The 26,391-nt window shown below is 38.7% G+C and overlaps 1 protein-coding gene across 6 annotated transcripts in view; it reads left to right on the forward strand.

Annotated features, from left to right (window-relative positions):
• PDE1C (phosphodiesterase 1C) overlaps positions 1-26,391 on the forward strand; it is a 529,341-nt gene that overhangs the window by 475,142 nt on the left and 27,808 nt on the right. For 3 of the 6 annotated variants that reach the window (XM_036863442.1, XM_036863443.1, XM_036863445.1), the window contains exons 16-17: positions 495-725; positions 7,300-7,377. In XM_036863442.1, the coding sequence (XP_036719337.1) occupies positions 495-725; positions 7,300-7,377 (309 nt within the window). Of the gene's footprint in view, positions 1-494; positions 726-7,299; positions 7,378-11,218; positions 11,301-19,858; positions 26,291-26,391 lie in introns of those variants that run through there. The other 3 variants (XM_036863446.1, XM_036863447.1, XM_036863448.1) reach the window with 3 other exon arrangements.

The raw sequence follows: 26,391 nt of genomic DNA on the forward strand, positions 1-26,391 counted from the left end.
TGGGAGAGCTTTGTAATGTCTCTGAGCCTCAATTCCACATTTGTAAAATAGGGTTACAACAATAGTCGCTGCCATATAAGGTTGAGAATGAGAGGAAGTAATCCTTGGAAAGCACTTAGTATAATACCTGGCATAGAGGACACACTCAAGAGAACTTATTGATGGTAATATTAATATTAATAATGCCAATTACAGTATTGGTTTATTAATTATTATTATCCTTATTATTACTTTCTCCCCATCCCCTTCTTCTAAACCCACTGTTTTCAGAAATAACATCACCATGAACAGATTTTATTGGTTTCCTGAATATACATACCAAACTGACTTGAATTAGCCAAAATTATACCCCAAACACACAGTAAACACCTTAGGTCATTTTAATGCATTAATTCCCAATGCAAATTCTTGCTTTTGTTCAAAGAGACAATTCTCCTAATGGCATGACCTCTTTTTATCTTTTCTCCACCTTTCCTGGCTTGTTCTGGATGCAGAGGAGAAGGCCAAGAAGGAAGCAGAAGAAAAGGCTCGCCTGGCCGCAGAGGAGAAGCAAAAGGAAATGGAAGCCAAAAGCCAGGCTGAAGAAGGTGCATCTGGTAAAGCCGAGAAAAAGGCATCTGGGGAAGCTAAGAATCAAGTCAACGGAACAGGAACAAACAAAAGTGACAGCCCTCGTGGGCAAAATTCCAAAGCTGAGAAGTCATCAGGAGAAAAGCAACAGAATGGTGAGTAGGATTACGCTGGTGAAAGGCTCTTTTCAGGGCGCTAATGATGTGATGGATGGACGCTGGCAAAGAACTGCCCCTGTGAGGACAGGTCACAGAGCAGGGCCGCCCTGGCCATCCAGCTGCTGCTGATCATACCTCCCTAGGCTGTGGATCCTATTAGGATCCCATCCAAAGCAGCCAGAAGCTTGCTTAGGCCATGCTCTCTGGGGAGATTTATATCTTTTGGGCCCTTTCCAGCTGGGTAGTTCTGGAGACTCTGGCCAGCGCCTGCCTACCAGCAGGGGAAATCCCTATTAGCAATCCCAGCACATTCCTGAGTGCTTAGCGCAGGAATGGATGAATGGAAAGGCAGTCTTCCATAGGTACCATCCCCCTGGCAGGGCCGGCACTTATGTCTGCCTAAGGTCTATTTCCAGAGTATTGTCTGTATATCTGTAGGTGAACAAGTGTGTACATTAGGATGACCAGTCGTCCCAGTTAGCCTGGGAATGAGCGGTTTCCTGGGATTCAGGGCTTTCAGTAGTAAAACCAGAGAAGTTCCAGACAGACCAGGATGAGCTGGTCACCGTCGTGTGCATACAGTTGATGATTTCTTATACTTAATGCAACAAATATTTATTGGTTAACAACTCTGTGCCAAGCACTGCTCTTGGCACTGAGAATTTAGAAATGAAAAGGCCACAAGAAGTCCACAATCTCCTAGGGGATATGGACACCCTCAGAATTAATTCTGAGCCGGTAACAGTAGTGGCATGGCAGATAAAATACCCAAGGGCCGTGTGCAGAAAAGAGGAGCTTTGTTGGGTCTGGGGATTGCAAGATGTAGTAAATGTCAAAGAAAGCTTCAAGAAGAGGTGATGTCTAAGCTGCGTTTCAAATGCTGAAATTTGGGGGGACACAGGGACTTCTCAGCCAGAGAGAATACGATGAGCTAATGCATAGGGGCATGGAATTGCTTACCTTGTTTAGGGAAGAGCAGGAAGTTCAGAGTCACTGGAGCGTTCAAGTGCCAGGTTGTGGCATGGTCCTTTGGCAGTCAGACAGACCTGGATTCAAGTCACAGCTGTGCCTCTCACTTCTTGCTGGCCTTGGCCAGGTTACTTAACCTTCCATTGTCTCTGTAAAATGTGCATAATAATAACTGCTCACAGCCTGGGCCACTTGTGAGCTTCCAATAATAATAATGGTAGCAAAAGCAACAATGACAATAAAACAACTAGCATTTATTGATTATACACCAGATGCTGTTTAAAATTCTCTCTTGGGAATTTCCTGGTGGTTCAGTGGTTAGGACTCGGCGCTTCCACTGCAGAGGGCCCGGGTTCGATCCCTGGTTGGGGAACTAAGATCCGGCAAGCCACGTGGCGCAGCCAAAAAATAAATAAAAAATAAAAGACCATCCTTTAAAAAGAATAAAAACAAATAAATAAATAGATAAATAAATAAATAAATTCTCTCTTTACATACACTCTCTCACCTGCCTGGTAGGTCCAGGTGATCTCCTCTGAACCATGGTCTAGCTATTATGCTACACAGCCCAAGTAAATGAGAAATATGTAGAAAGTGTTTAGCATGACACTCTCCAATTATTTTTGCAATTGACATATATAACATGTAGAACAGAAAACAATGTTTTAATACATGTAATAATGATAAGAGCTCATGTCGGGACTTCCCTGGTGGCGCAGTGGTTAAGAATCCGCCTGCCAACGCAGGGGACACGAGTTCGATCCCTGCTCCCGGAAGATCCCACATGCCGCGGAGCAACTACTCCTGTGTGCCGGCAACTACTGAGCCTGCACTCTAGAGCCTGTGAACCACAGTTACTGAGCCCACGTGCCACAGCTCCTCAGGCCCTCGTGCCTAGAGCCCGTGCTCCGCAACAAGAGAAGCCACCGCAGTGAGAAGCCCGCGCACCGCAACGAAGAGTAGCCCCCGCTCACTGCAACTAGAGAAAGCCCGCGCACAGCAACGAAGACCCAAAGCAACCAAATGAATAAATTAAATAAATAAATAAAATGAAAAGGTGTTTTAAAAAAAAAAAGCTCATGTCGTGTTCCAAGGGCTTTGCCTAAACTCCTTCAGGTAAGCCCCATGAACACCCCAGGAGGCAGGGAAGGCCATCATCCGACTTGCCCAGCCCCTCAGCAGCCAGGTTCTGGAGACAGCTCGTAACTAGTTTGCTTTGTATTCAAGTGCATCATAGGTGAGAAAATATGTTCAATTCAATAAAAATTTCTAATACAGCTGTTGTTTTAGAGAGCAATGCAAAACACCCCTGTCTTCCCCTACTGAGGGTGGAACCAACTGAGAGGGAGATACCAGAATCAGAAAGTGATCACAATGTTAGCTCCACTGCAACTGGAGCTGAACTGGAAAACACAGACTTGATCTGCTGAGCACATGGGCTTCTGCACACATCTGCCCTGAACTGGGCATGGCCCATGGGACACTGGCAGAGCAGGTGGGTTCGGGCCTCGCCCCTCACCCCCCACTCCACACCTAAGCAGGCTGCTTCTGCAGTAACAGAAAAGGTGTGTGTCTCGTGGAAAACGCATCTCAGAGGGGGGCTGGGGGCTGGAGAAACGGGTGGCTGGGCTGAGTTGTGCATACTCAACTCTTCCTTCTAGATGAGTCTCTCCTTCCCAGAGGGGGAATATGTAAGGACTGGTGAGAAAGGCAAGATGTGTTTCTTCCCTACTTTTTTTTCTGTTAGGGAAGTGGGTTTAAAATGTCTTCCCCTTAATAAAAACAGCCATTATTATGTCAGTAACATTTATGGAATGCTTAGTATGTGCCGGACACTGTACGTGGGATTTTACATACATTAAATCATTTAAAACTCCTAACAACTGTATGAGGTAGATATACTCATTTCCATTTTGCAGATGAGGAAACCGAGACTCAGAAAGGTTAAATCACTTGCTTAAGGCCAAGCAAACATTAAGTACAGATTTCAGGTCAAATAGGAATCTGTGAGTCCAAATTCTGTTTTCCTTAACCAGCATGCCCTTATTTGCGAGGTTCGGTGCTGTTGGTGAGAGTAGGAAATAGGAGGAATATTGAGACCCAGCTACTGTCCACAAGAAGCTTATAATCTATTTATTCCAGGGGTTGACACACTCTTTCTATAAAGGACCAGACAGTAAATTTTATGCTTTGCAGCCATACAGTTTCTTTTGCAACTACTTAACACTCTTGTTTTAGCACAAAAGCAGCCACAGGTAACATGTAAACAAGTGAGCATGGCTATGTTGCAATAAAACTTTATTTATGAAAATTTAAATTTTCACATGTCATTAAATATCCTTCTCTTTTTTCAACCATTTAATAATATTAAAAACTGTTTTCAGGTTGTGGGACCTATATGACCAGGCATTGGGGCCACGTTTGGCTCATGGGCCATAGTTTGCCAACCCCTGGTCTGGTCAGGGAGAGAAACCAATGAATACAAACATGCTGGTGACAAAGGAGGTTATACATTCTACGAGACAGGTATAAACAAATACCAGAGAGGGCAGAGGTGGCAATCATTTATTTTGAAGATGGTTAGGGTGAGTGCCTGAAAGAAAACAGGAGCCTGAGCCTTCAGCTAGGCTGGATTGACTCACAACTGCATTCATTTCCCAAAGTAAGCAGTAGTCTACCACTTGCCTTAAAAATTAAGTATTAAATGAGAGGTGGGAAAAGAAATCAATTTTGAGCAATAATAATAAAGGCTAATGGTGGTTCGGGACTTGGTTCCAGCAGCCTAATTAAAATGATTTATAACTGCACAGAAAGGCTCTTTTGTTTCCCCCCGTTTATTGAATAACAGCTCACATCAGCTGTTAGTCCATATTTAACCCATGGGAAATTACCTAATGGATTCTGTTCAAGGAACATCATCAAACAAACATGTGTCCCTTTCCCGGCACCCTTCTTTGTGGTCGCTCAAGATACTTCCAGGATGGAGCTGAAGGATATTGGCTAATTGTGGTTCTAGACATTTGGTCCTCTATCAGCGATCATGGGAACCCCTAAGCTTTGGTCTCCATCAAGGTACTTTCCCCTTTAGCCTCTCCAACCCTGACTGAGGAGAAGGCAGGCTTCCACAGGCTGCTGGCTGACATCCAGCACATCAGACTACTCCTGCTGACTTCTGGAAGACATCCTGGCCTTGCTGCAGCTGTGGGTAAAGCTCCAGTCCAGGGCAATCCTGAAATCTTAAAGTATTGTGCATTAGAGGTGCGAAGTCTCATTGAGGAAAGAAAGACCATTTTTCTGTAGGGAATTAGTTTGACTACAAGGCTCAGGATCATCCTTGAGCTCATTTCTGGCATCCTTAAAACAGGGAAAAGCCAGTGTTGGAACTGTTCCACGGGGTTTCCAAAGGAATCCATCTGTTTTGGCCATTGGTGGTGGTTACATGCAATGACCATGTGCTTCACTCAGACTCCTCCTGCTTGCACTGTGGCCAGAGTTGACTCCCCTTCCCTCAAGCTTAAAATTTGTCAAATTCCATTAAAACTACTTATTTTGTAGAATGTAACCTAAAACGGTCTTGAATTATCCTTGGGTAACCATTTCTATATAAATCTATAGGCCAAAGGCATTTAAAAATGGCAACAGTAAATGGAAGTCTGAAATCTAGAACTTAAGCTTCATAGGGAAGTTGCAAAATACAGTACTTGAGAGCTTGGCCTCTAGAATCAGACCTCTCTGTGTATGTTACGGTAAATTATTTTATCTGTGCTTTAGGTTCCAGAGCCATAAAATGGAGATGATTCTGTGAGTTTTTGCTTAAGACTATTTAATATTTAAGCAAAATCACTTTGTGGAAAGATCAGTTGGTCATTTGTCAGATCAATGGCTTAAACCAGATCTAAAGTAGCCAACAGGAGCAGTTTTGCTATAGCAGCAGACACTCTTGCAAAGTTTGGGGCAGAGATGCAGCCTGAGAGTGTGTGAAACACATTCAGGAGAGCAGTCCACTGCACTCAACACAGCTGGCCTGACCAGCGTGTGACAGAGTGTCCGCGGTGAAGTCAAGGAAAAACTCAAACTTGGAAAACATCCTCAATCATTTGGTGACTTTGTTATTCAGCAAATTGATCACTTAGTGAATTAATCTTTGATGAATTTGTCTACTTTCAATAATAGTACCTTCATAATGGGGTTGCTATGAGAATTTAATGAAATGATGCATGTAAAGCATTTAGCACACTGCCTGGCACAAAGAAAGTAGAAAAGATAAATGTACCCTTCCCGCCTTGGGCCCTGCTCCCCGCTTCCTGGCTACAATAATCATTAGGGCCTTTTTGCTTTATTAATGCCAGTAATTGAGTAGTAATCTATTCTTGGGTTTATGCAGGCTAAAAAGAAAGCCGCCATCAGTAAGATTTGTAAGAAAAATATCCAAAACTTGAGAATAAATCTGAGAGAAGAAATACCATGTCCTTTCAAAGTCACACTGGCATATAGTCAAAAAGACCTGCCCAAGGATTATTTAACTGTCTTAGGCAGGGGTCAGCAAACTTTTTCTGTGTAGGCCCAGATAATAAATATTAGTGGCTTTGCATGTCTCTGCTGCAACTATTCAACTCTACCATTGCAGCAGGAAAGCAACTACAGACGTTATATAAATGAATGGGCGTGGCTATGTTCCAGTAAAACTTTATTTCCAAAAATGATAACAAGCCAGATTGGCCCACGGACAATAAATTGCTGACCCCTTGTTTTAGACGAACACAACTATGTTTAACTTTGTCATTTACTATTTGCTCAAGCCTAGGTACTGTGAAGTTATGTACTAACGTGTAGATTTTTGACTACTAGAGGAGATAACCCCAACAGTTATAGTTTTATCGCCCTGTAGGACATAACCAGTTTCGTCTCTAACCTAGCAATCTCATTTTAACCTATTTCTAAAATACCTAGAAATATCCATTTCCTTAAATGCTCTTGGAACCATCCTTACTGTCTTCCTGGTTCCTTCATAAATGAATTAAATAAATTTTTGACACGTGTTCGCTCTACACTGGTGTGCATAGTGTTTTTTAACTTCTACATATTACATTTCAACAAGCTCATTAATTAAAGTACCATTTACAGCTCTGTTTTAGAATAACAGCTGTTATTGAGTGACGTGCCAGATAGCACATTCAGTACCTTGAATGCATTTATCCTTATATTATGCCTATAAAGTAGGTATTATTATCACCATTTTGCAGATAAGGAAAAGCACATAGAAGTTAAATAGTAGCTATTAATTGATATAACTTACAGTAACCCAGGTTTTTCCTCACTCCACAGCCTAATAGTAAAGCTGAACTGCCTTCCTTGGAAAATAAACACCATTGACTTAAGTACAATCCTGTTTAACATGAACTTTCAGTCTTAATTTCCAGATCATAATCCAATTTCCAGGACCTAATCCAGTTTCCTGATATTTACACTCAGACATGTAACCCCTCACGACTAAAATTATGTGGTTTTTTTTTTTCTTTTTTTACCTTGACAGATTTAAAGATATTTATAACTTCCCTGTTAGCTTTATACATGTACTGTTTGTCATGTTTATTACTTTCAGGTGACTTGAAAGATGGTAAAAATAAGACAGACAAGAAGGATCAATCCAATGTCAGAAATGATTCAAAGAAAACAGATGGTAAGAGCATAATTCCCATTATATTTTTCCATAAATTGTGCAATTTAATGCAAGCTTGTTAGATTTACACATAAAGTTGCAATTGTGTGAAATTGCTAATATAGTCTTATACCCTGAAAAAAGCATTCACTATATTTAAAGAGTACTATTATCCCTTTTTCAATAATTTACAAATTATTGTTGTATCTTTTCCCTTCCACCACACTTTCTCCGTCACAAATGAGTTCTATACTCTTTCTTTTCCCACTTGCCATTTTTCATTTTAAACTTTATGAAAAGTTGATTCTGGGCTTGCTGATTATAATGGAATGTAACATAAGTCTTTGTGAATTATGCAGCGTAAATGGGAAATGTTCCATGTTTTCAGTTTTCAATTTTTTATACCTTTAATGAGTTATTATTTTTGGAAAAAACAAAAACAGAAATCTGTTCAGTGTTATCAGTATGCTGGGAGGCCCACATACTGGAGAATGTACATAGCTGTAGAATACAGTTTGGTCAGCAAGAGTACGTCTTAAAGGCAAGCTTTGGATGACAATCCCAGACCAGTTAGAATGAACCTACATTGTAATGGGCTTCATGAGCACTGCTTTTACTTTGCATAAATAGCATTCCATTCTTTATAAAATCTGAAAGTTCAAATTATATTGCCCTCCAAACTTTGGACCATCAGATTGAGAAAACAACTCTCACCTTTTATATAATCCTCCTGTTTCAATTTTAACATAGGCTTATTCCTAGTTATCCCCCCATACATATAAATGATATTAAACTAAAAATGAAAGTTTTAGGAAGTGGTTTTTGTTAGGGTCTCAGACTCTTTGAACCATACCTCCCTGCAGACATTGTATTAGATACTATGCTATTCTTTGAGTAGTTTGGTTAGTCAGAGAAGAACAAATGCAGGGTAATCAGGTTGAGGAGTAAGAAGAAATTTGAATACAACTCATGCATCTGTTAAAAAGAAAGAATTGCCTTTAGTTTTCATCTCTAAGCCATTGTGATATGTTCTCTTTACCCATATGCATGAAATCAGTTCTTTCTTTGAAGATCATTCAAATAATTCACCCCAGGTGTCTTATCACATAATATCTGCGGAACACACATGTCCAATTTTTTTACCAAATTGTTTATGCAAATGGAAACCACTTGCTTAATACATACCCTCCTTGAATAATTGTGACTAAGACATGAATTACATGGAGATAAAATAGGATTCAGAATGGCAGTCTCTTAGCCAGACTCTGTTATGGGTAAGGTTTGTTCAAGTACAGACATCATTAGACCCAAGTCAAGGTAACACAAGCCAGAATATGTACAGTAGAGGAGAATGGTGTTAGTTATAAACCCAGCACCTGGACACCTGACCCATCCTATATCCAGTGACTGACCCATCTGAATTCCTACAGCATAAAAGCCCAGAATAAACCAATTCCCAGGTCTTTAACATGGGGGCTTGAATCTTGTTGCATGTTTGTATTGTGCTATAAATAACTGTTGTAATGTATTCATGTGAGCATTGTAGGTTAAATTTTTTATTTATTTATTTATTTTTTAATATTTTATTTATTTGTAGGTTAAATTTTATCACCTTCATTACGCCCTTTTATTTTACCTGTGTCCTTTTTAACTGAATTATCACCAGTATTTTAAATAATTAAACTTTTTTTTTTGGCGGGGAGAAGTAATGAAATAGATATTTTGTTCTATTGTACAAATAAGCATAAAGCTTGATTATTTAATGAACAGGATTCTTGATCCCATAGGGCAGTGAACAGGATGCAGTAAATAAAGAAGGGCCATTTTCTGATATCTATCCTTTTTCCCTCCGTAACTCCAACCTTCCACTGATTCAAATTGGGTCTGGTGTGTCCATATACTTGTAAGTCTGGGCATGAACAACTTTGTATTTTAATTTCATTGATGGGCTAACACGACGTCAGTCATTATCATTGCTTTGGTGTCATCAGGACTTAGGTCATTGGGCTTTAGTTACTTGTGTTATCTTAGCCCCAAATCTCATCAGGACTAAAGCTATTTCTTGGTGGCATGAAGTGGAAAAGAATTTGATCAGCTTCATATACCCCTTCTCCATTGGTCATTAAAACTGTCTACTTTATAAAAATTTTTAAATGATATGCATATCAGTAGATATATTGATTTTTAGAAACTATCTAGTAACAAACAGATGTATTTTGAACATTTCTTTTTAATGGATCTTACTACATCTGATGACCAGAGGGAGTCAATTTAACTATTTTTAATGCTCCTACCCTTAATCCAACCCCTGGGAACCAGCTCTAATTTTTGAAAGGGAGTATCCAAGCACAGTTCAGTGCCCAGTGTGATCAAACCCACTATGTTTTGAAGTTTAATGTTGTATGCATTCAGAGAGAAACTCAATGGAAACTAGACTACAGTTGGCTATTCCCAAACTCCAATGAGCTGAGTCACACACAGAGAGAAGGAGCATGTGCTGAAAGGGTAAATTACATCCTGGTAAAATGAACACATTGCAGTTGTACATTATCTCTGTCAGGCTACTAAAGTACTGTTTAGTACCCTGCAGCACTAATTTTCTAACTGACTTCAAAGAATGAATGCTCTTTGAAAATACCTTGTTTCTTAGGGAGAAATGTACTAACATAAAAAGATCTAGGTTTCTGAGCCAAGATTCTCTCAGGGGCTAAGCTTTTACACTGTCATTGGGAGACTTGTGGGGTGCCATATGAATGAATTATTTTCAGTGTGTTTTTAGTCATGTTTGAAACAGCATAGCTATAATTTTTATAGTTGCCCAGAAATATGAATTTGCCCTTAATTTTACTTGACTACATTAACAGAGATATAAGAGATAGCCACTGTTTGTGTCTCTCAAATGATTCTCTATAATTAGGCCCTGCAAGGTTATTTACCAAGTCCCAGGGAGGGAGTTCAGCAGGAATTTTTCCTTTATTGAATGTTCTGGGAATTGGAATGTTTAAAGATGTCGGTTCATGAAATGTAAGTCAGTTGTGAAGAGTGGAAAGAGTGGACAAAATACAATCCATGGACATCTGCTTCTGCAAAGAGGGCTACCAAGAATTAGGTTTACCCTTCCACCTGAAACAATTTTTTTAAAAAGACAACATATGTGGAAGAATGGTTTTTCAAGGAATGAAGACATCAAGAAATATTGGGCATCAAGAAATGAAGACAGTGCTCTCTAAGAGACAAGAAACAAATGAAGTAAGCCTGACGATTGCCTCAGCTTACTGCATTAAGAGGGTTTCCAGGCAGACCTGATGGATTCCTTGAGTTGAGGAGTTGACTAAGGATCCAAGGATACCAAGGCAGCTATAATTAATGGGATAAAACACCAGAGAGGATAGAACTGAAGAGAGACAGAATAGGAGAACTGAACTGAAGAGAGACAGACAAATAGGAAACAAATAGCAAGAATATAGACTTAACACTAAGCATATCAGTTATCACATTAAATGTAAATGGTCTAAACAGCCCAAATAAAAGGCAGAAATTTTCAGATTGTAAGACCCAAGTATATTCTGCCTTTATATTAAAAGACACAAAAACCCAAAAATAAAAGGATGGAAATTGGTATGCCAAGCTAACAGTAATCAAAAGAAAACTTGCATGATTATATTACTATCTGATAAAGTAGATTTCATAGCAAACACTGTCACCAGAGAAAGGAGGTTCATTTCATGATAAAGTCTATTTATCAAGAGGATATAATAATCCTGTACATTTATGTACCAAAATGCATGAAATGAAGTGTAAAAAAATTTTAATACACAATTCTATTTGGAAGCACTGACATCCCTCTCTCAATCATCGATAGGCTAAGTATATATGAAATCAGCAGGAAAAGAAGACTTGAATGACATTATCAACCAACTTGACTTAATTGGCCTTCCCAGAACACCCACAGTATGAGAATACATACTCTTTTCAAGTGCACATAGGACATTTATAAATATAGATTACATTTTGGGATGTAAAACAAGTCCCAATAAATGTACAATGATTCAAGTCATACAAAGAATGTTCACAGGTCACAATGGAATTACATTGTCATAGGATGTTCATATTGTTTTATTTTCTTTTTAATAGCTATAGAATTTATAGTGATGTTGTCTTTATCATTTTTTATATTGGTGATTTGTGTATTCTCTCTTTTTTTCCTGACCAGTCTGGCTAGAGGTTAATAAATTTTATTAATCATTGTCATTAATATTTTCCATTGTTTTTCTGTTTCTATTTCATTGATTCTGATCTGGTCTGTATTATTTCCTCTCTTCTGCTTGCTTTTGGGTTTGGTTTGCCTTATTTTTCTAGTTTCTTAAAGTGGAAGTTAATGTCATTGATTTGAGATATTTTTCCTTTTCTAATATAGGCCTTTAATGCTGTATATTTCCCTCTAAATACTATTTTAGTAACATGCCACAAACTCTGATTTGTTGCATTTTTATTCACATTCATTTCAAAATATTTTCTAATTTTTATTTTAATTTCTACATTGATCTAAGGATTATTTAGAAATATATTTTTAGTTTCCAAATATTTGGGGATTTTCCAGAGATAGTTGAAATTTAAGTTCTTTCTAAATTGATCTATAGATTCCATGCAATCCCAATTAAAATCCTAGCAGGCTTTTTGGGTAGAAATTGACATGCTGGTTTTAAAATGTATATGGAAATGCAAATCACTCAGAATAGACAAAGCAACTTGGGAAAAGAAGGAAAAAATTGAAGGACTAAACAGGTAGGCCTGATTTCAAGACTTATAAAGCTATAATAATCAAGGCAGTATAGTATTGGCATCGAGATAGACAAATGGGTCAGTGGAGTAGAATAGAGGGTCTAGAAATAGATCCACATGTATATGGACTTCTTATTTTTGACATTGTCAGATGAAGGAATTCCACACTGACAGTAAATGAAGGGTGGATTATGCTGTAGAAGACTTGTTGACACTAAAATGAATACTTGTGACCAATGTGTGGTTTTGATTGCCAGTTTACTGTGAAATATATCCTTCATGTACACTGGAATGCTCACATCTACTGGCCAGTCAGCGGTTTCTTTCTCCCGAAGGAAAACCTACTTGGGAAGCCAAATCATATCAGAAAGTTGCCTGCTAAGCTGAGAATGTAGAGAGAGTTAGTTGATGAATTGTGACTTCAAGGTAGAATATCCTGAAATGTCTGTCTCTACCATTGGGATAGATCTACCAAGAAAAGTGAATAGGGACAATCTTGTGTACCCTAGATACTGACAGTGCAAGAGGCAGCCCTCCATGGCACCCCTTTTACATCTAGTCTCCTTTTGGATCTCACATTCAGTATCAGATATGTTGATATCTTGGGGTAGATTCTCATTCTTGTTCATTTTCAGTCATCCTTGATGGCATGTCTGGACCTTGATCTTGATGAAACTTCTTTGTTTTTAAGGCAACGGTCCTCAAACTTTTTCTCTCTTATTTTCTTTTCCTAACATATTATCATAAGCTTTGCATACCTCCCAAAATTATGCCCAGATCATGAACTCTGGTGGGTAAAATAGGCCAAAGATGGTGAACAGTTCTGGGAACACTAGCTGGTACCCTGTCCTTTTCTCTCATACACAAGGCGGTGCTACTATGACAATAACCTTGAGTCCTTTCTAGTTTACTTTAAAAATTAAACCTGTAAGACTGTAGGGCTTAACTGTTTTTAGCAATGATTGATTTGCAACGCACTTCACCATTGATTATGCCACTGATGTCAACACTACTGTCTTGAGGTAGTTTCTACAAATAGTTAATCCCGCCCTTTGGATTTTTTACTTGCTTCCTTCTCAGAGGATAACATTATTTCTTAGTTCCGGGAAGATATCTCACTGTAACCTTCTATGCATTGACAAAAGTAGGTCTATTTCTTTAATGAAGGAATTGCCTTCCACATGAGAATCTAGGATCCTTATGGGTTATTTTTCATGAGTGTACAGGGACCAAACATCTGGAGTGCCCTGGGTCCCAATTAAGATAAGTCATCATAACAACACATGTTCTGATTAATATCCCATTTCCCTTAGCCATTTGTCCATGAAAACTCTTGTGACCCATTTACTTAACATATTTATATGTATCAACACATGGAGCATCAATAGTAAGTACATGCTGTGGTTTAGCAAGAAAGAGGCATGAAATATTTGCTTTTAAAAACATTTTATGCCTTATTTTCTCAAGTAGTGTGATAACCCAAGTGTCTTAACCCCCCACTGCAATGTCCCTGTCAAAGGAAAACAACAAAAAGTTGATAAATGTATAAGAGAAGTGCAGTATTGTTTTTAGATGCCTGTTATTCTTATGCACCTAGATAAGATCCCCGAATTAGATTCTAAAAGGTTTTGTTGCTTAAAATTTTTGATTTATATACTTAAGTGCCATTTTCTAATTGATTTTTGAAGCCATGCTGTAGGTTGACCCAACAAGAGTTGTTGTGAATGCAACAATACTGAAACCCAATATAATTTTTTTGGTTGGATTTTGGGGAAAACTATTAACCAATCCATTATATGTGGGTTGGAAGTGGTCAAATGGGGTGAACTCAGAAAATCTCTTTGTTCCTTTTTGCGGCGGATGATACACTTGAGAGCATGGAGGTACAGAAGCCGTTGACATCCACATGGTTCTAGCATTGATGAGTCACAGTGAATCAGAACAGTTAGCTCTTTCGGTTACGATCATCCATTTCAAACCAATGTGTTTTTAGTATAGTTTTAGGTTCAGTGAATATCCTTGTGCTTTTTAAGGAGGGTGTATAATACATAGCCTCATGATGGATTATAAAGGAACAAGATGACATGCAACTATTATTATCCTCCTGTAGGTTTTGTGTTATTGAAATTCACATTTGTAGTATCAAACAGCAACTGAAATTGTGTGTGTGTATATACATATGTATGTATGTATGTTGTGTATATATATATGTATTGTGTGTGTATATATGTATATATACATATATATAATACAATGTAAGATTGGTGAGTTTAAAATAATTAAATTGTGTTCTACTAAAGAAAACTTCTAAGGTCAATTCATGCTTTTCACATAGCTGTTTAGATTCCAGTCTCTTACCAAATAACTACATAGTAGAAATGTCACATAAAAGTATATTGTGTACTCTTTGTTAATGGCGAAATTAATATTTTTAAACAACTTTTCCCTTGCAATTATTGGTGTATAAGCTTTCATTGTTTCCCTCTATCTTCTAGACATTTTGTTACACTCTTAATGCACCATTGTATTTTTAAAGGAACCTGGTTTGACAGAGAGGATTACAATTTTGGAACTACTGGGGAAATGTGATTTGTCTTTTTTTTCTTAATACTGATGTTCAGGATTAAAAATAACTATTTAGTATTCATGAAATAAATATTTATCTGTTCTCCCCCTAGAAAAATTGTATTTTGTCAGATTCTTTGCAAGTGATTGGAGAAACACAAGTAACAATACATTTGTCAAAAGAAACTCTATTAACATTATAAAAAAATTCTTTAAAACAACAGCTGCCTTTGAAATATGTGCCAAAACCAGGAGCTAGAGATGTCTCCATTGTTAATGCCATTTTTTTTCTAGTCGCCCACAAGCTAGGAGAGCTGTTAAAAATGCAATGTCAAGCAAGTATTGAAGCTTCTTCTTTGTGTTTATTCTTAGCCTTTTCCACCAAAGGACAGCCTGATCTCCACGTGATGATATCTGTATTTCATAAGTATTAGCCCTCTACAATATATGCCATTTTTATTCTATACCCTGGAGCCACAGTGAAAACATGAGAATAAATGTTTGTTTTTTTCTTTCATTCATTTTGAATCTTTTATTGTTTTTCCTGAACTAATAAAATAGAGAAAAACACGAAGAGCAGTCAGAATGTTTCAGACCTAAAATCCCGGCCTCACTTAACTTTCTCTGAAGGACTTCCTTAATCTCTGGTTTCTTGTTGGCTTCAAAAGTAGCAGATTCAAAGACTGATCAGAAACAAAACTCTTGCGTGCAGACAACTCTACCCTTACCTGAACCGGAGGAGTGGTATGCGCTGTTGATGCCTGACTTTTACTTACCTCTTAAGAGTGGGTCAGGTCCTGGGGCACTTGGAGAGTTGAGTGTTTTGTTTCCTTCCGTGTCAAAGTACTAGGTTCTTAATACAGAGAAGAATGGCAGTAAAATACCTTTGGACAATGTGGGACAGAAGAACGGAGACATTCACATATTTTAAGTTTGGAAAGAAAAACCATGCTACGTAAAGGAAGAGAGAAGCCAGCAAAGTTAAAGAATAAAAGTTAACAGGATCATTATTCTCAGTGATAGCACAGATGCCAAGGATCAAAAGAAAAGATCAAGAAAAATCACAAAGGTTGAACCTAAGAACTACTGTCCTTTGTACAGTACTTATTCTTATTCTTTATATTTGGATCCAGTGGGCAAATTTTAGGAAATGATGGCATAAGCAAGGTTTCAGGAAGTTATATTCCTACAAATTTATCTATCTATCATCTATTTATCTATTCTGTCCATCCATCATCCATCCATTCATCCGTCCAACCATCCACCCATCTTAGCAGGGCTATAGCATTGGTATTATATGCAGTAAAATTAATATAGAATAATCCTAATATAATCATATCCTCTATCATTTGGGGCAAGGAGAAAGCATGGGTGCATATGTTGGGGTATTTGGTGGTAACCATTTAAAATACCTATCTTGCACTTATGACCTAGAAAAGTGAAAACAATGCCTGGGTAAATCTTAACAGCTATCTCTAAGACAATGTATGTTTGTTTGTTTTTAGTATTTCCTCATTATTAAGAAACAAAACCAAACCAGGACCTGCTTATAAGCCCCACAGAAATCCTACTACTAGACATTTAAAATTGGGTTTGGTTTTACCACATTTATTCTTCCCCAGGTTTTTTTTTGTTTGTTTTTTGTTTTTTTCCTGTTTAGCCTTTTAAAACTCTTTCTGTTGCTTACAGTATCACTTTGTTGTTTTGGTAGAAAGTTGACTCCATAGAGAGGCAGCTCTGAAAGGGTTTCTGGTAGACTTGAAAATCTGGTTTAAATCCCAGCTCTGTGCTCATCCAAGTCAGCTTACTTTTGAGCTTGGGTGATAGTTGAATCAGGCTGTAAAAAAAAGCAAGCCCAAGAAAATGAAAAATAAAAGTGTTTACAGATGTTTTTAAAACCCAGTGCCAGATTCTATGAGGCCTGCCTCACAGATGGTCAGCTTGTGATCTAGTAATAAACATTATGATTGCTAAACACACTTTTAGAGTCAAATCAAACTCGAACTTTAAGCCTCTTTTTAAAACAACTATCTTTAAACCAAATGGTTTTCTGTAGCATCTCCACTTACCTTCAGGAGTAGCCTGAGAAGGGAGGAATAAGGCCACATTGTTGTAAGTCTCCATCTCCTATTTTCTAAATGAAGTTGCTGAAACATTCTTTGCTATTCATTCCCTTAGAGTAAATACATTTCTGTGAATTCATACACCACACACTTCAGGCTTCAGAGCCCCCATGGCTGCCCCTCTATGAGATGTGAGAAGTCTTCCGTCCAGGGGTGGGTGAGGAGGTAGCACTTACTTAGATATTTTCTTGAATTTTCTCAAGTTGGGTGAAGATATTTTCCATTTCAGTTCATCAATCACTCTTAAAAAGATGAGGGAGTTTAACCACTTTTTGTGGCCTCCAGAAAGCCAACATAGACTTACAATCAATGGAATTCAAAGCAGCTGTAACAAAAATAGTCGTGTAAATCGGATCAATACAGAGTGACTTCTCACACTTTGTTTTTAGATCCTCATTTTTATATACTTTGTAGTCTTACCCAATTTTTGTTTTAAATGCTTATGCAATTTTAGTTTACATTGAAAACATATACACGAAACCAAAACACAACAGAGCAAGTCTATGGCATTTGAAGTTTAGGAGAGGAAGTGTGGAGTGAGGAGATTTACAAACCATGTCAAAGCCACCTGGATGGCAGGTGCTCTTTCTCTGGGAGCTTAGTCCCACAAAGAGCCATGCACAGTGGGGCTATTTCTTCATAAGGAGTATACATTTTTGACATATCATAATTTGCTGTTGAATAAATTGTAAAATCAGTGTACTTATGATTTCCTTTTTACGTCACACTATGAAAGTCAGTATTAGAAAAAGGTTGGAGAGAGACTTCCTATTCATCATTACATCTTTATCTGTCCCATCCACCTCATGCTTATTCAATTCACTTCCTTTCAATCAAAAACTAATGATTTGTTGAGCATATGCTGTGTGTCAGGTATTGTACTACATTCAAGAGGGGTTATAAAGATACATAAGATATTTTCCCTGCCCTCAAGGAGTCTACGGTCTGAGGTAGAATATCTTCCTGCAGGTAGATATGGTACTAGCCACCATAGGGGTGAGTGCCCTAAGAGGAAATTTTTTAGAGAAAGCATGTGTTTGGGAAGGCTGGGAACAGTCACACAGGTCACAGACCCAGCTGCAGAGTATCTGCCTCTTGTTCTTTTATGTTGGTCGCATTTAATGACAGTGAACACAGGCACGGCTTAAACATACAGGCTGCCTTTATTTACCCCTTTTCGCCACTCCTTGGCCAACTCCTTTCCTCTGTCCCTTGACCAGAAGGCCGAGGAGGGGAGGGTAGAGATCTGTAGCCGGCCACTCCACCATTTCACCCGTAAGCAATGACTAGCAAGGGAGGAAGACCTCCTCTCAGGGGCCTTTGGGTTCCATTCACACACCCTGGATGTACCTCTTCCATCTCTGGGACACAGCAGTCTGGACAGCGGGCCTCTGCTAACCCAGGCTGTATGACACAGGAGGTGCATCACTTTCCTTGTTGGCAAATTGGAGCTCACTGGGTGTAACAGTGGTCCTTGTCAGCCATCTCCAGCTATCTCTCCTCACTTCCTTCCGACCAATCTATCATTTAGTAAAAGATTAAACCTAACCTTATATCATCATAACAATAGATTGGGTTTTATATGTGAGGGCCTGGGGACATCTCTTAAGGTGATTAATACTATAATGACCATCTAAAAGGAGTCTCATTACATATGACCCCAAATTGATAATGACAGGGCCAGAGCACTAAGGGGCCCTGTTTTGCAATTCCCTTGTGGCCCAAACTACATAGAGATAATCAGAAACAATGGAAAATTTCTAATCCATGATTTCAGCGTTTGTTTCACCTCTTTCCCTCCCTGGCTAGAATCAGAGTAAAGTGATTGGCCAGAAGTTTTTCTTTTTTCTGTTATTTCTCCCAAATGGGTGAAGGTGCTAATGGAGAGTAAACACACACAAGACCAGAATGAAGAAAGAGGAACCACAGGAGGTCTGGATCAGTGGCCCCTGAAAATTTGAGAATTGACCGTAATTACAATAGATCAGAAAGGGCTCTCCTGTCTCCCAACTGGTTTGTACCTAATTTCGACCCAGTCTTATTTAGGAGAGTATCTTAGTCTTTAAAGTTGAATGGAAAATTTCCTTGTCCTCTAATGACTCCTAACATTTCTGGACATGATGATGTTATCCTTTTTAAAGTCTCCTATCCCTCTGGAACCTTGCGTAGGAGGGAATCCTCTCTCACTCTGAGGCATGCTGACTTGGAGAGCACACAGCACTTAGGGGAAGCAACCATAATAATTTTTGTTTGTTTGCTTTTTAAAAATCCTGTCCAAGTCTGTTGAGGTTACATGTTATCGAATAGGCCAGGTGAAAAAAAAATCCAAGATTGTTTATTTCCATTAATGAGTCCTGTTTCAATCTTTGTCTCCTTCCACCACCTCACTCTAGGCTCCATAGAGGCTTCAGGTGATTTATCCATTTGCACAGTGATTTCAGTTGGGGCAGTTGGGGCGCATCTTGCTTTGAATCTTTTTGGGAAGCATTTGTTAAGCATATGCTGTGTGTCAGGCATTGTACTACATGCAAAAAGAGTTATAAAGATAAGATATTTTCCCTGCCTTCAAGGAGTCTATGGTCTGGGGCAGAACATCTTCCTGCAGATAGCTATGAATCCTGATAGAGGAACGTTGCTTTGGTATGGAAATGATTGGGATTAGATGAATCCAATTTCTTCCAATCCCGCTGACCCCTGAGGCAAATTGACCAGATCAGATCTGGCAGTCAGTGTCATCCTGATTGCAAAATAAGGCGTCTTAAAACCCATACTGCATGAACCAAATATTTGATGCTTTAGTTTAAAGCAACTATTAAGGCTTCCAATGTAACCAGTGTTTAAAATTCTCCGCTGAGATTTCCCCTTTATGAATAGAAGGATTGTGTTACAAAGGAGACAGCAGTGACTAGCATTGAAATGTGTAATTGATCCCTCTTTTTTTTGTCCCTCAGATTTTCTTCTCAGACCTGGAGGGTGGAGAAGGGGGGGAAAGGCAGCATTGACACTTTTCTTTTTCTTTTTCTTTTTTTCAGATTCAGAAGAGTAAAACACACCTCATAGACAATAAGAGAGGCTGCCAATGTCTTGCATCATTTTAGCTGAGCTTCTTCATTCTCTTCTCCTTCCACAAAGACCTGTATCTGGGGAAGGTGTACAACTTTCAAAACCAAGCCCCACCCCTGCACTTGGCCTTCTCTCATGCCATCTCCTCCCAGGAGATGACTTTCTGGGAGCTGGTGTGAGGTCTTAGAACTCTGGGGGAATCCCCCCAGCCCAAGCAAACAACACAACTTCCGAGTTTTGCACAAACAGAAACAACACATGAAGGGACTTCCTCAAAATCCTTTGCTAATGCCCTGGCTTTCGAGGCACCTGTCTGGCCTGATGGGAACGGACATCCTGGAAATGCTGAGAGAGGCCTGAGAAAGCCACACACACAGGAATTGCCACTGTATTTCTTTATGTGTTGTTATTTTTGCACTGGTTGCTGATGGTGGATGCAACCAAGCTGGCCTTCATCGCAGCTAAGATGATGGTTTCAGTCTCTGGTTGTTCCTTTCCTGAGTCAGGAACATTCTTTCTCTCCAGTTTTCTTTCAGACTTAGAAATTGTTCCCATGCTTTTCTTTCCATTTATATAATATGAAATTCGTTCCGTTTTATAAAAAAGGAGATTTTCCTCTTCTTTATTTGATGCTTAATTTACCTGTGCATTCATTAATACAAACCTGAATGTTTCAGCTCATGACCATATTGTTCAGGTGGGAAACCCAGTGTTTTCATTGAGTAGCATCCGTGACTAAGTGGTTACTGAAATTTTTACCACTGGCTGGTCCTCTTCTTTTGAATATTTATGGTTTGACCTAATTGCTCTTCTTTCTATTCAGGGAAGTGCTAAGGGAATTAGTATCAGGGAGATATGTCCAATAATTTTTTTTCATTTTAATGAGCCTTTAGAAGTACCAGATAGGAGATGATTAATAGCACGAATCAAAAATAAGAATAGTGGATGTCGCAGGGAAAGAGACGAAAAATACAGCCCCCTGAAACCAAATCAAGAATGGGATCCAGTGGAGTGCAAGTCAAGGAATTTTGTGGATCTAAATGGTGTGATTTGAATGAAACTGATTCTTCAAATGGAGTTGTGGTTCACAGAGGAATCTTTGAGTCCTTCCTAAGGGTAAATCGGAAGAGGAGTACAAATAGGAAGAGAGAGAGAGCTGGACGGTAGGCTTAACTGTATTCCTCGTTGCAGATTTAATTTCCACATTGAAAACACAAAAACAAACATTTAAAAAATCCTCTCAGTACTAAGGCAAAATGTTGGTATTTCTTCAGACAGAAAGGAGACTGTGTATGTAATCTACCAGGCCTTTTGTCTCACTGAAATATTCCCCAACAGAAAGATCTGGAGAACTCTGTGGTGTGGAACGCACAGTCGTGTACTGATATTCGAGCAGGGTTCTTAGATCAGATTTCCGTTTTGCTTGGTAATAACACGGATTTTTCTGTTGCTCCTCCTGTTTTCCTAACAGTGACCACAGTAAGTGATGTGGTCACAAATTCAAAACAGGAGTTTAGCAGGTCAAGTAAATGAGTACAGCAAGCTATAATATCAGAATGATTGCGATAAATGGCAATTCATCGTGGGCCTGGGTATCAGAGAGGCAGTGAGGAGCAGTAGGGGGGAAGTGGGGAGGGCATGCACTGCCCCAAGGGGGCAGTGGCTGGCAGCTACGGGATCAGTGCTATGTGGGAATGAGGGTCCTAGATACCTAAGATTTTATGTAAACCCCCTCCAAAGTTTTTAATATTGGCAACTAATTCAGAAACTTACACAGTGCTGGCCAAAGAAAACATGCCTATGAACTGCATTCAATGCATGGGACATCGATTTGCAAACTATGCTCTTTGAGGTGGTTTTAAATAGAAGTGAAATACAACCAGTGCATGTCAGTTCTTGACCTTGGAACCTGAACTTTTGACCTCACTTCAATTCTGTATCTTTCTATGTAGAGCTTTGCAACCAATCAAAATAGAAAGGTGCAGCTTCCCTTTTATACTCAATCAAGACTAAACAATATTTGAAAAAGAAATAGGAATATAGCCGTTTTTTCTAGCACCAATAAAGATGGAAATGTTTTACGTTTGCTTTAAGTCATTAATTTAGCTGGAAAAAGGTGGGAAGAGAATTTTATTCAGGATAGCACTCTGCTTGGAACTCAGCGTGGAAAAACAGAAGCACTATGTGACTCTTATTTTTAAATCCTTAGAAAGTGTTTTGAAGGGACATTGAGTAAAAAAGCAAAATTATCTATTTTTTTAAATAAAAAACAATGTATTACTGTGCTATAAATTGATACTGGAGCTGGTAAGACAACAGTATTGACTGGAAGAACAGTATTTCCAGAGCTCTAGCTCACTTGCTGTGGTCTTTCCATTCTCCTGAAACAGCTTCCTCCAAGTTGAGAAGCGAAGTGGAAGACACCTTCTTCCATTGCACGGATTGTGACATCTTACTCTGTATTCCATTGTCACTTAAAAAGCAAAGGCTTACACACCTGAGTTAAGAATTAACTGGTATGTGGGGAAAGTACTAGGGATATTCCCACCATTGACAAACCACCAGTTCTACATGTCCCTGGGTAGAAAGTGACAAATGGAGTTAGCCCTTGAGTTTGGGTCCCCATGTCACCAACTAGCTCTACAGCCAAGTTTTGTGGATGCAGTATGTTTTGCTGCCATAATGACCGAACCATAAGCAGGTCTTTGTTCCAGCTTTTATTCACGCCCACCTTTCTTAGGTTATGAGCCCTAGTAGTTTATGGCAGCAGGCAAGAGACTCATTTCTAACCCATTAAATTCAAATGGCTTTTCTTCCTATGTCCATTTCATTCCTGGAGCTTTTAAAAAGCATTGAAAACATCTGACAGGATCCCATTAAGGACCTGATATACTTAAACAATAAAATGATATCTAGACATCTGAGAGCCAAAGAACAATCTAGTGCACCTGTTCATTTCGTTTGCAGAATTAAAGCCATTATATTATATTTTCCACCTGATGTGATGCCTCTAGTAAATATGAAAAATAGAAAGTAAAGAGCAATATTATCACAGGATGTGAGACAGCAAATAAAAAGATGGAGACCAATTTTGTAATCCATATTTTAGGAGTAAGGATGCTGGTCTTTTAATATCACTTCTGTCATGGATCAATTTTCTTTAGATAGATAGATAGGAAGAATATGTAATGTGTTTTCTTCTATTCTTAACCTTTGAGCAGAGACTTACATGGTAGAAATGACTTCATAACATTCCCCATGAAGTAAGGAGGAAAACAAAAGAATAAAGGCACAAAATCTTTTTCTCATAATGAGATGGAGAAGATTCTGAGATTAAAACCTATGTATGTAACATTATGTCCCCCATAAAGGGGATTTAGGAAATAAACTTCATTCTGATTGCAAGATTCCCACACATCCCAACAGGATTTGCACCACTGGCCCACCACAGTGCCTGGCATACAGTCAGCGTTCAGGAAACACATGCAGAACTGTCCAGCTGAATTCCACTAGCCACCTGTGAGTGCAAAGTTCAAGTTTACCTGAAAATGCACTCAACGTCTTCTGTCAAGTGTATTGCTAAAGGCTTATCTTCTAAGTAGGTGCAGACATACCCTAGTGACACAAATAGCTTATTATAAGGGACAGGAAATTGCAAGTAGTATGGGGGAAATTATCAGAGCCAAGTTTATGAAACAAAATTAAAACTTCTCTATGGTTTTTGGGTTTAAGGAAAACAAACAAATGAAAAAACAAACAAACCAAAACAGGATTTATGTGAAAATTCACTTCCAAAAGGGGTGATGACACCATTACCAGTGGATTTATTTATAATCCAAGTTGTAACATTTAAAATCCAAAATAGACTTTCTTGAAGCGAGTAAAAGCATCTATATGTGCAGCATGGGGAATCAGTGCTCTGCCAATATTATGGTCGGTATAGTACTGAACCACAGCAAAGTTGGTTGTTAAAGAAATAACGTTGCAATAATGATGTTATATTGGCTCTTCTTTGTGAATAAATGGAAAGTAATATTTGTAATTCATTGATAGTGATCCATGATTAAAGGCCTCATCATTTAGAACGTGAACTTGAAAAAATTGTAATGAGCAGCACAATATTTGTATAAAATATCCCTCTGAGAACCAAGAGACACATTATCTGCCAAGACCAGATGTCAGTTGTTAAGGTTTCCTCTCATCAAACACACTGGTGGGCACAGAGATGACGGCAGAATTAGAATGGTAACAGAGCCTGTAGGACATTAGACAGGGTTCATCTGATAAGTGAATTTGGGTCCAGGGAAGTTTAGAAAATGGGGAGAAGTCCTCTGGATGTTTTCATTGGACATTTTCAAAAGCCTAGATGCTCCTCCAGGAAATCTGCAATAAACAACGATTGTTTCATCAAAAGAATATCTTGTTTTTACATTGAACAAGAGTGGGGTGCAGTGGGAGACCCGGACTGAAAGATTCATGAAAGTCAATTTAAACACTATTAAGTCCTGATTATGTTAACTAATGCCCCTCCACCTCATCCATTTTTTTCTTTAAAATATTGGCAGACATATTTGAAATGAATTGACATTTATTCTGGCTTCTGTTCTCAAGCAGAAATGGATTGCCACTGACAATGGCTGGCTTCACTAAATGAACTTGAACCCAGCCTAGATAGCCATCCACTGAACCAAGGGGTGGTGTGTGGGCCCTTCACCTCACTCAGGGCACACTTAGCCTCCACTGGGGAGATCTCACCATCTCTGGGGCTTAATGCTTGCTGTAGTAGGCCAGTCATTGCCATCTTGCAGGCTGTCAGCTTTGGTCAGTTTCAGTCATGTTTGCCGAACCTCACCCATGTATCTTCATGGAAGCTGGCTTTTGGACAACAGAAGCATTTCTCTGTCAGGTTACCGTGCAGGAGAACTCATTTAAAATAAAGCCCATTAAAACCCAATGGCTATGGAATAGCTTTTCAATAGATTGCCCTGGAGGCATACCCTTGTACAGTTTTTGCTTCGCTGTGGTGATCTATCTTGGGGTAGGTATTTGTGTACTAGTGTCCTTGTCTTTGAGTGGATATATGTGTGATGGTACAGGGTATAGTCGCACACCAATATACATAGGTTTATAGTAAAAATCTACAGCCATAGGTATTGTCCAGTAACTGACTCTAGAGATAGAACTGTATACATTTTCCTTTTTTCTTGCTTTGATGATATTTTTATAAAATTTTATATGCTGTAAAAAATTTTTAAAAATATTTGCTATTTTCATTTGTAGAGCTCGGTTAGGTTTTTATCAACTCTGGTGCCCGCTGTACAGCCAGATTCCTCCCTCCACCTAATCTAAGCATTCTCTCGCTTTTTCATACTTTTTCTCTCACCTTATTTTCTTCTCTCATTTTTATACCTTTTGCAAATTCCTTCTTTCGCCTCTGTCCAGGCAAGTCATTCTGCTTGCAGCATCTTTTTAGCACATGGAAACACAAAATAATGGAAAAAACAAAATTATCTTGTTCCAGTGTGATCCACATGAGGAAAGGTTGTGGGCCAGGGATGGGGTATGGGTAGATGGGGAGGAGGGAATAGTTTGGGGAAAGGAAGCAGGAAAAAAGAAATCCTCATGGGATATCCATTACCCAAAGCAAGGTGACTCACTTTGAGCCTAATATAATGCTCTTACAATCTCTTCTCAATCTACGGCACAATTTTTGTACAAGGTTTTTCTCCTTAGGATATTAAGCCCTCACCATGGGTCTCTAGACCTTTCCTTACTAGGGCACTGGCCACCAACTCAGCTCATCTCCTCAGCCTGAGATTTTGCTGCTGTTCAGCTGGATTTCGGGGAGATGTCTGGATTAAAATCAAGAATGTTTAACAAGACTCAAAAGAGGGAGGCAAGCAGAATCAAAACCCCAAACCTCAATCCAAATCATGCCGAATAAATAGTTCTCTTCAGGAATAAGGAAGGGATTTCTAGATATGTTCTGAGAAAGCTCTTCCAAAAGGAAAGATGATGAAATGGACTTTGTCTGTATTTTATGGCAGTGATAGAATGTACTTCCATGATGTGAAATGTGTTTTTAGCAGATAAAATGCAGGTTGCAATTTGCAAGAGAATGGCCATCCATTTTAAGAAAAGTGTTTTGTTCCCTGTGATGCTGATTTGTACTAAAAGAAACTATTCAAATGCCATAGCCTCACATCTCTAAATGCAAAAATAAATCATAGGGATTCATGTAAAACGGAATATGCTAAACTGCTCTCAATAAATTATGTGTTTATTGTAAACCTTTATTGCACAGATGAGGCTGACAGTCCCTCAATGTATAATTTTCCCCCAGCATCTAGTAATGAATAAGTACTTGTATGTTCTTCTGATTACCAAATAAAAACAATGAGTTAACCTCTCTATTGGAATTTGAAAAATGAAAAGGCTGTTTTTCTTTACTTTAATGTTTTTCATTGTTGTCCATGTTCTGTCCCAGATATGAGGCTGTCCA

Source organism: Balaenoptera musculus, chromosome 9 (genome assembly GCF_009873245.2).
Source record: "Balaenoptera musculus isolate JJ_BM4_2016_0621 chromosome 9, mBalMus1.pri.v3, whole genome shotgun sequence".
Taxonomy (NCBI): Eukaryota; Metazoa; Chordata; class Mammalia; order Artiodactyla; family Balaenopteridae; genus Balaenoptera; species Balaenoptera musculus.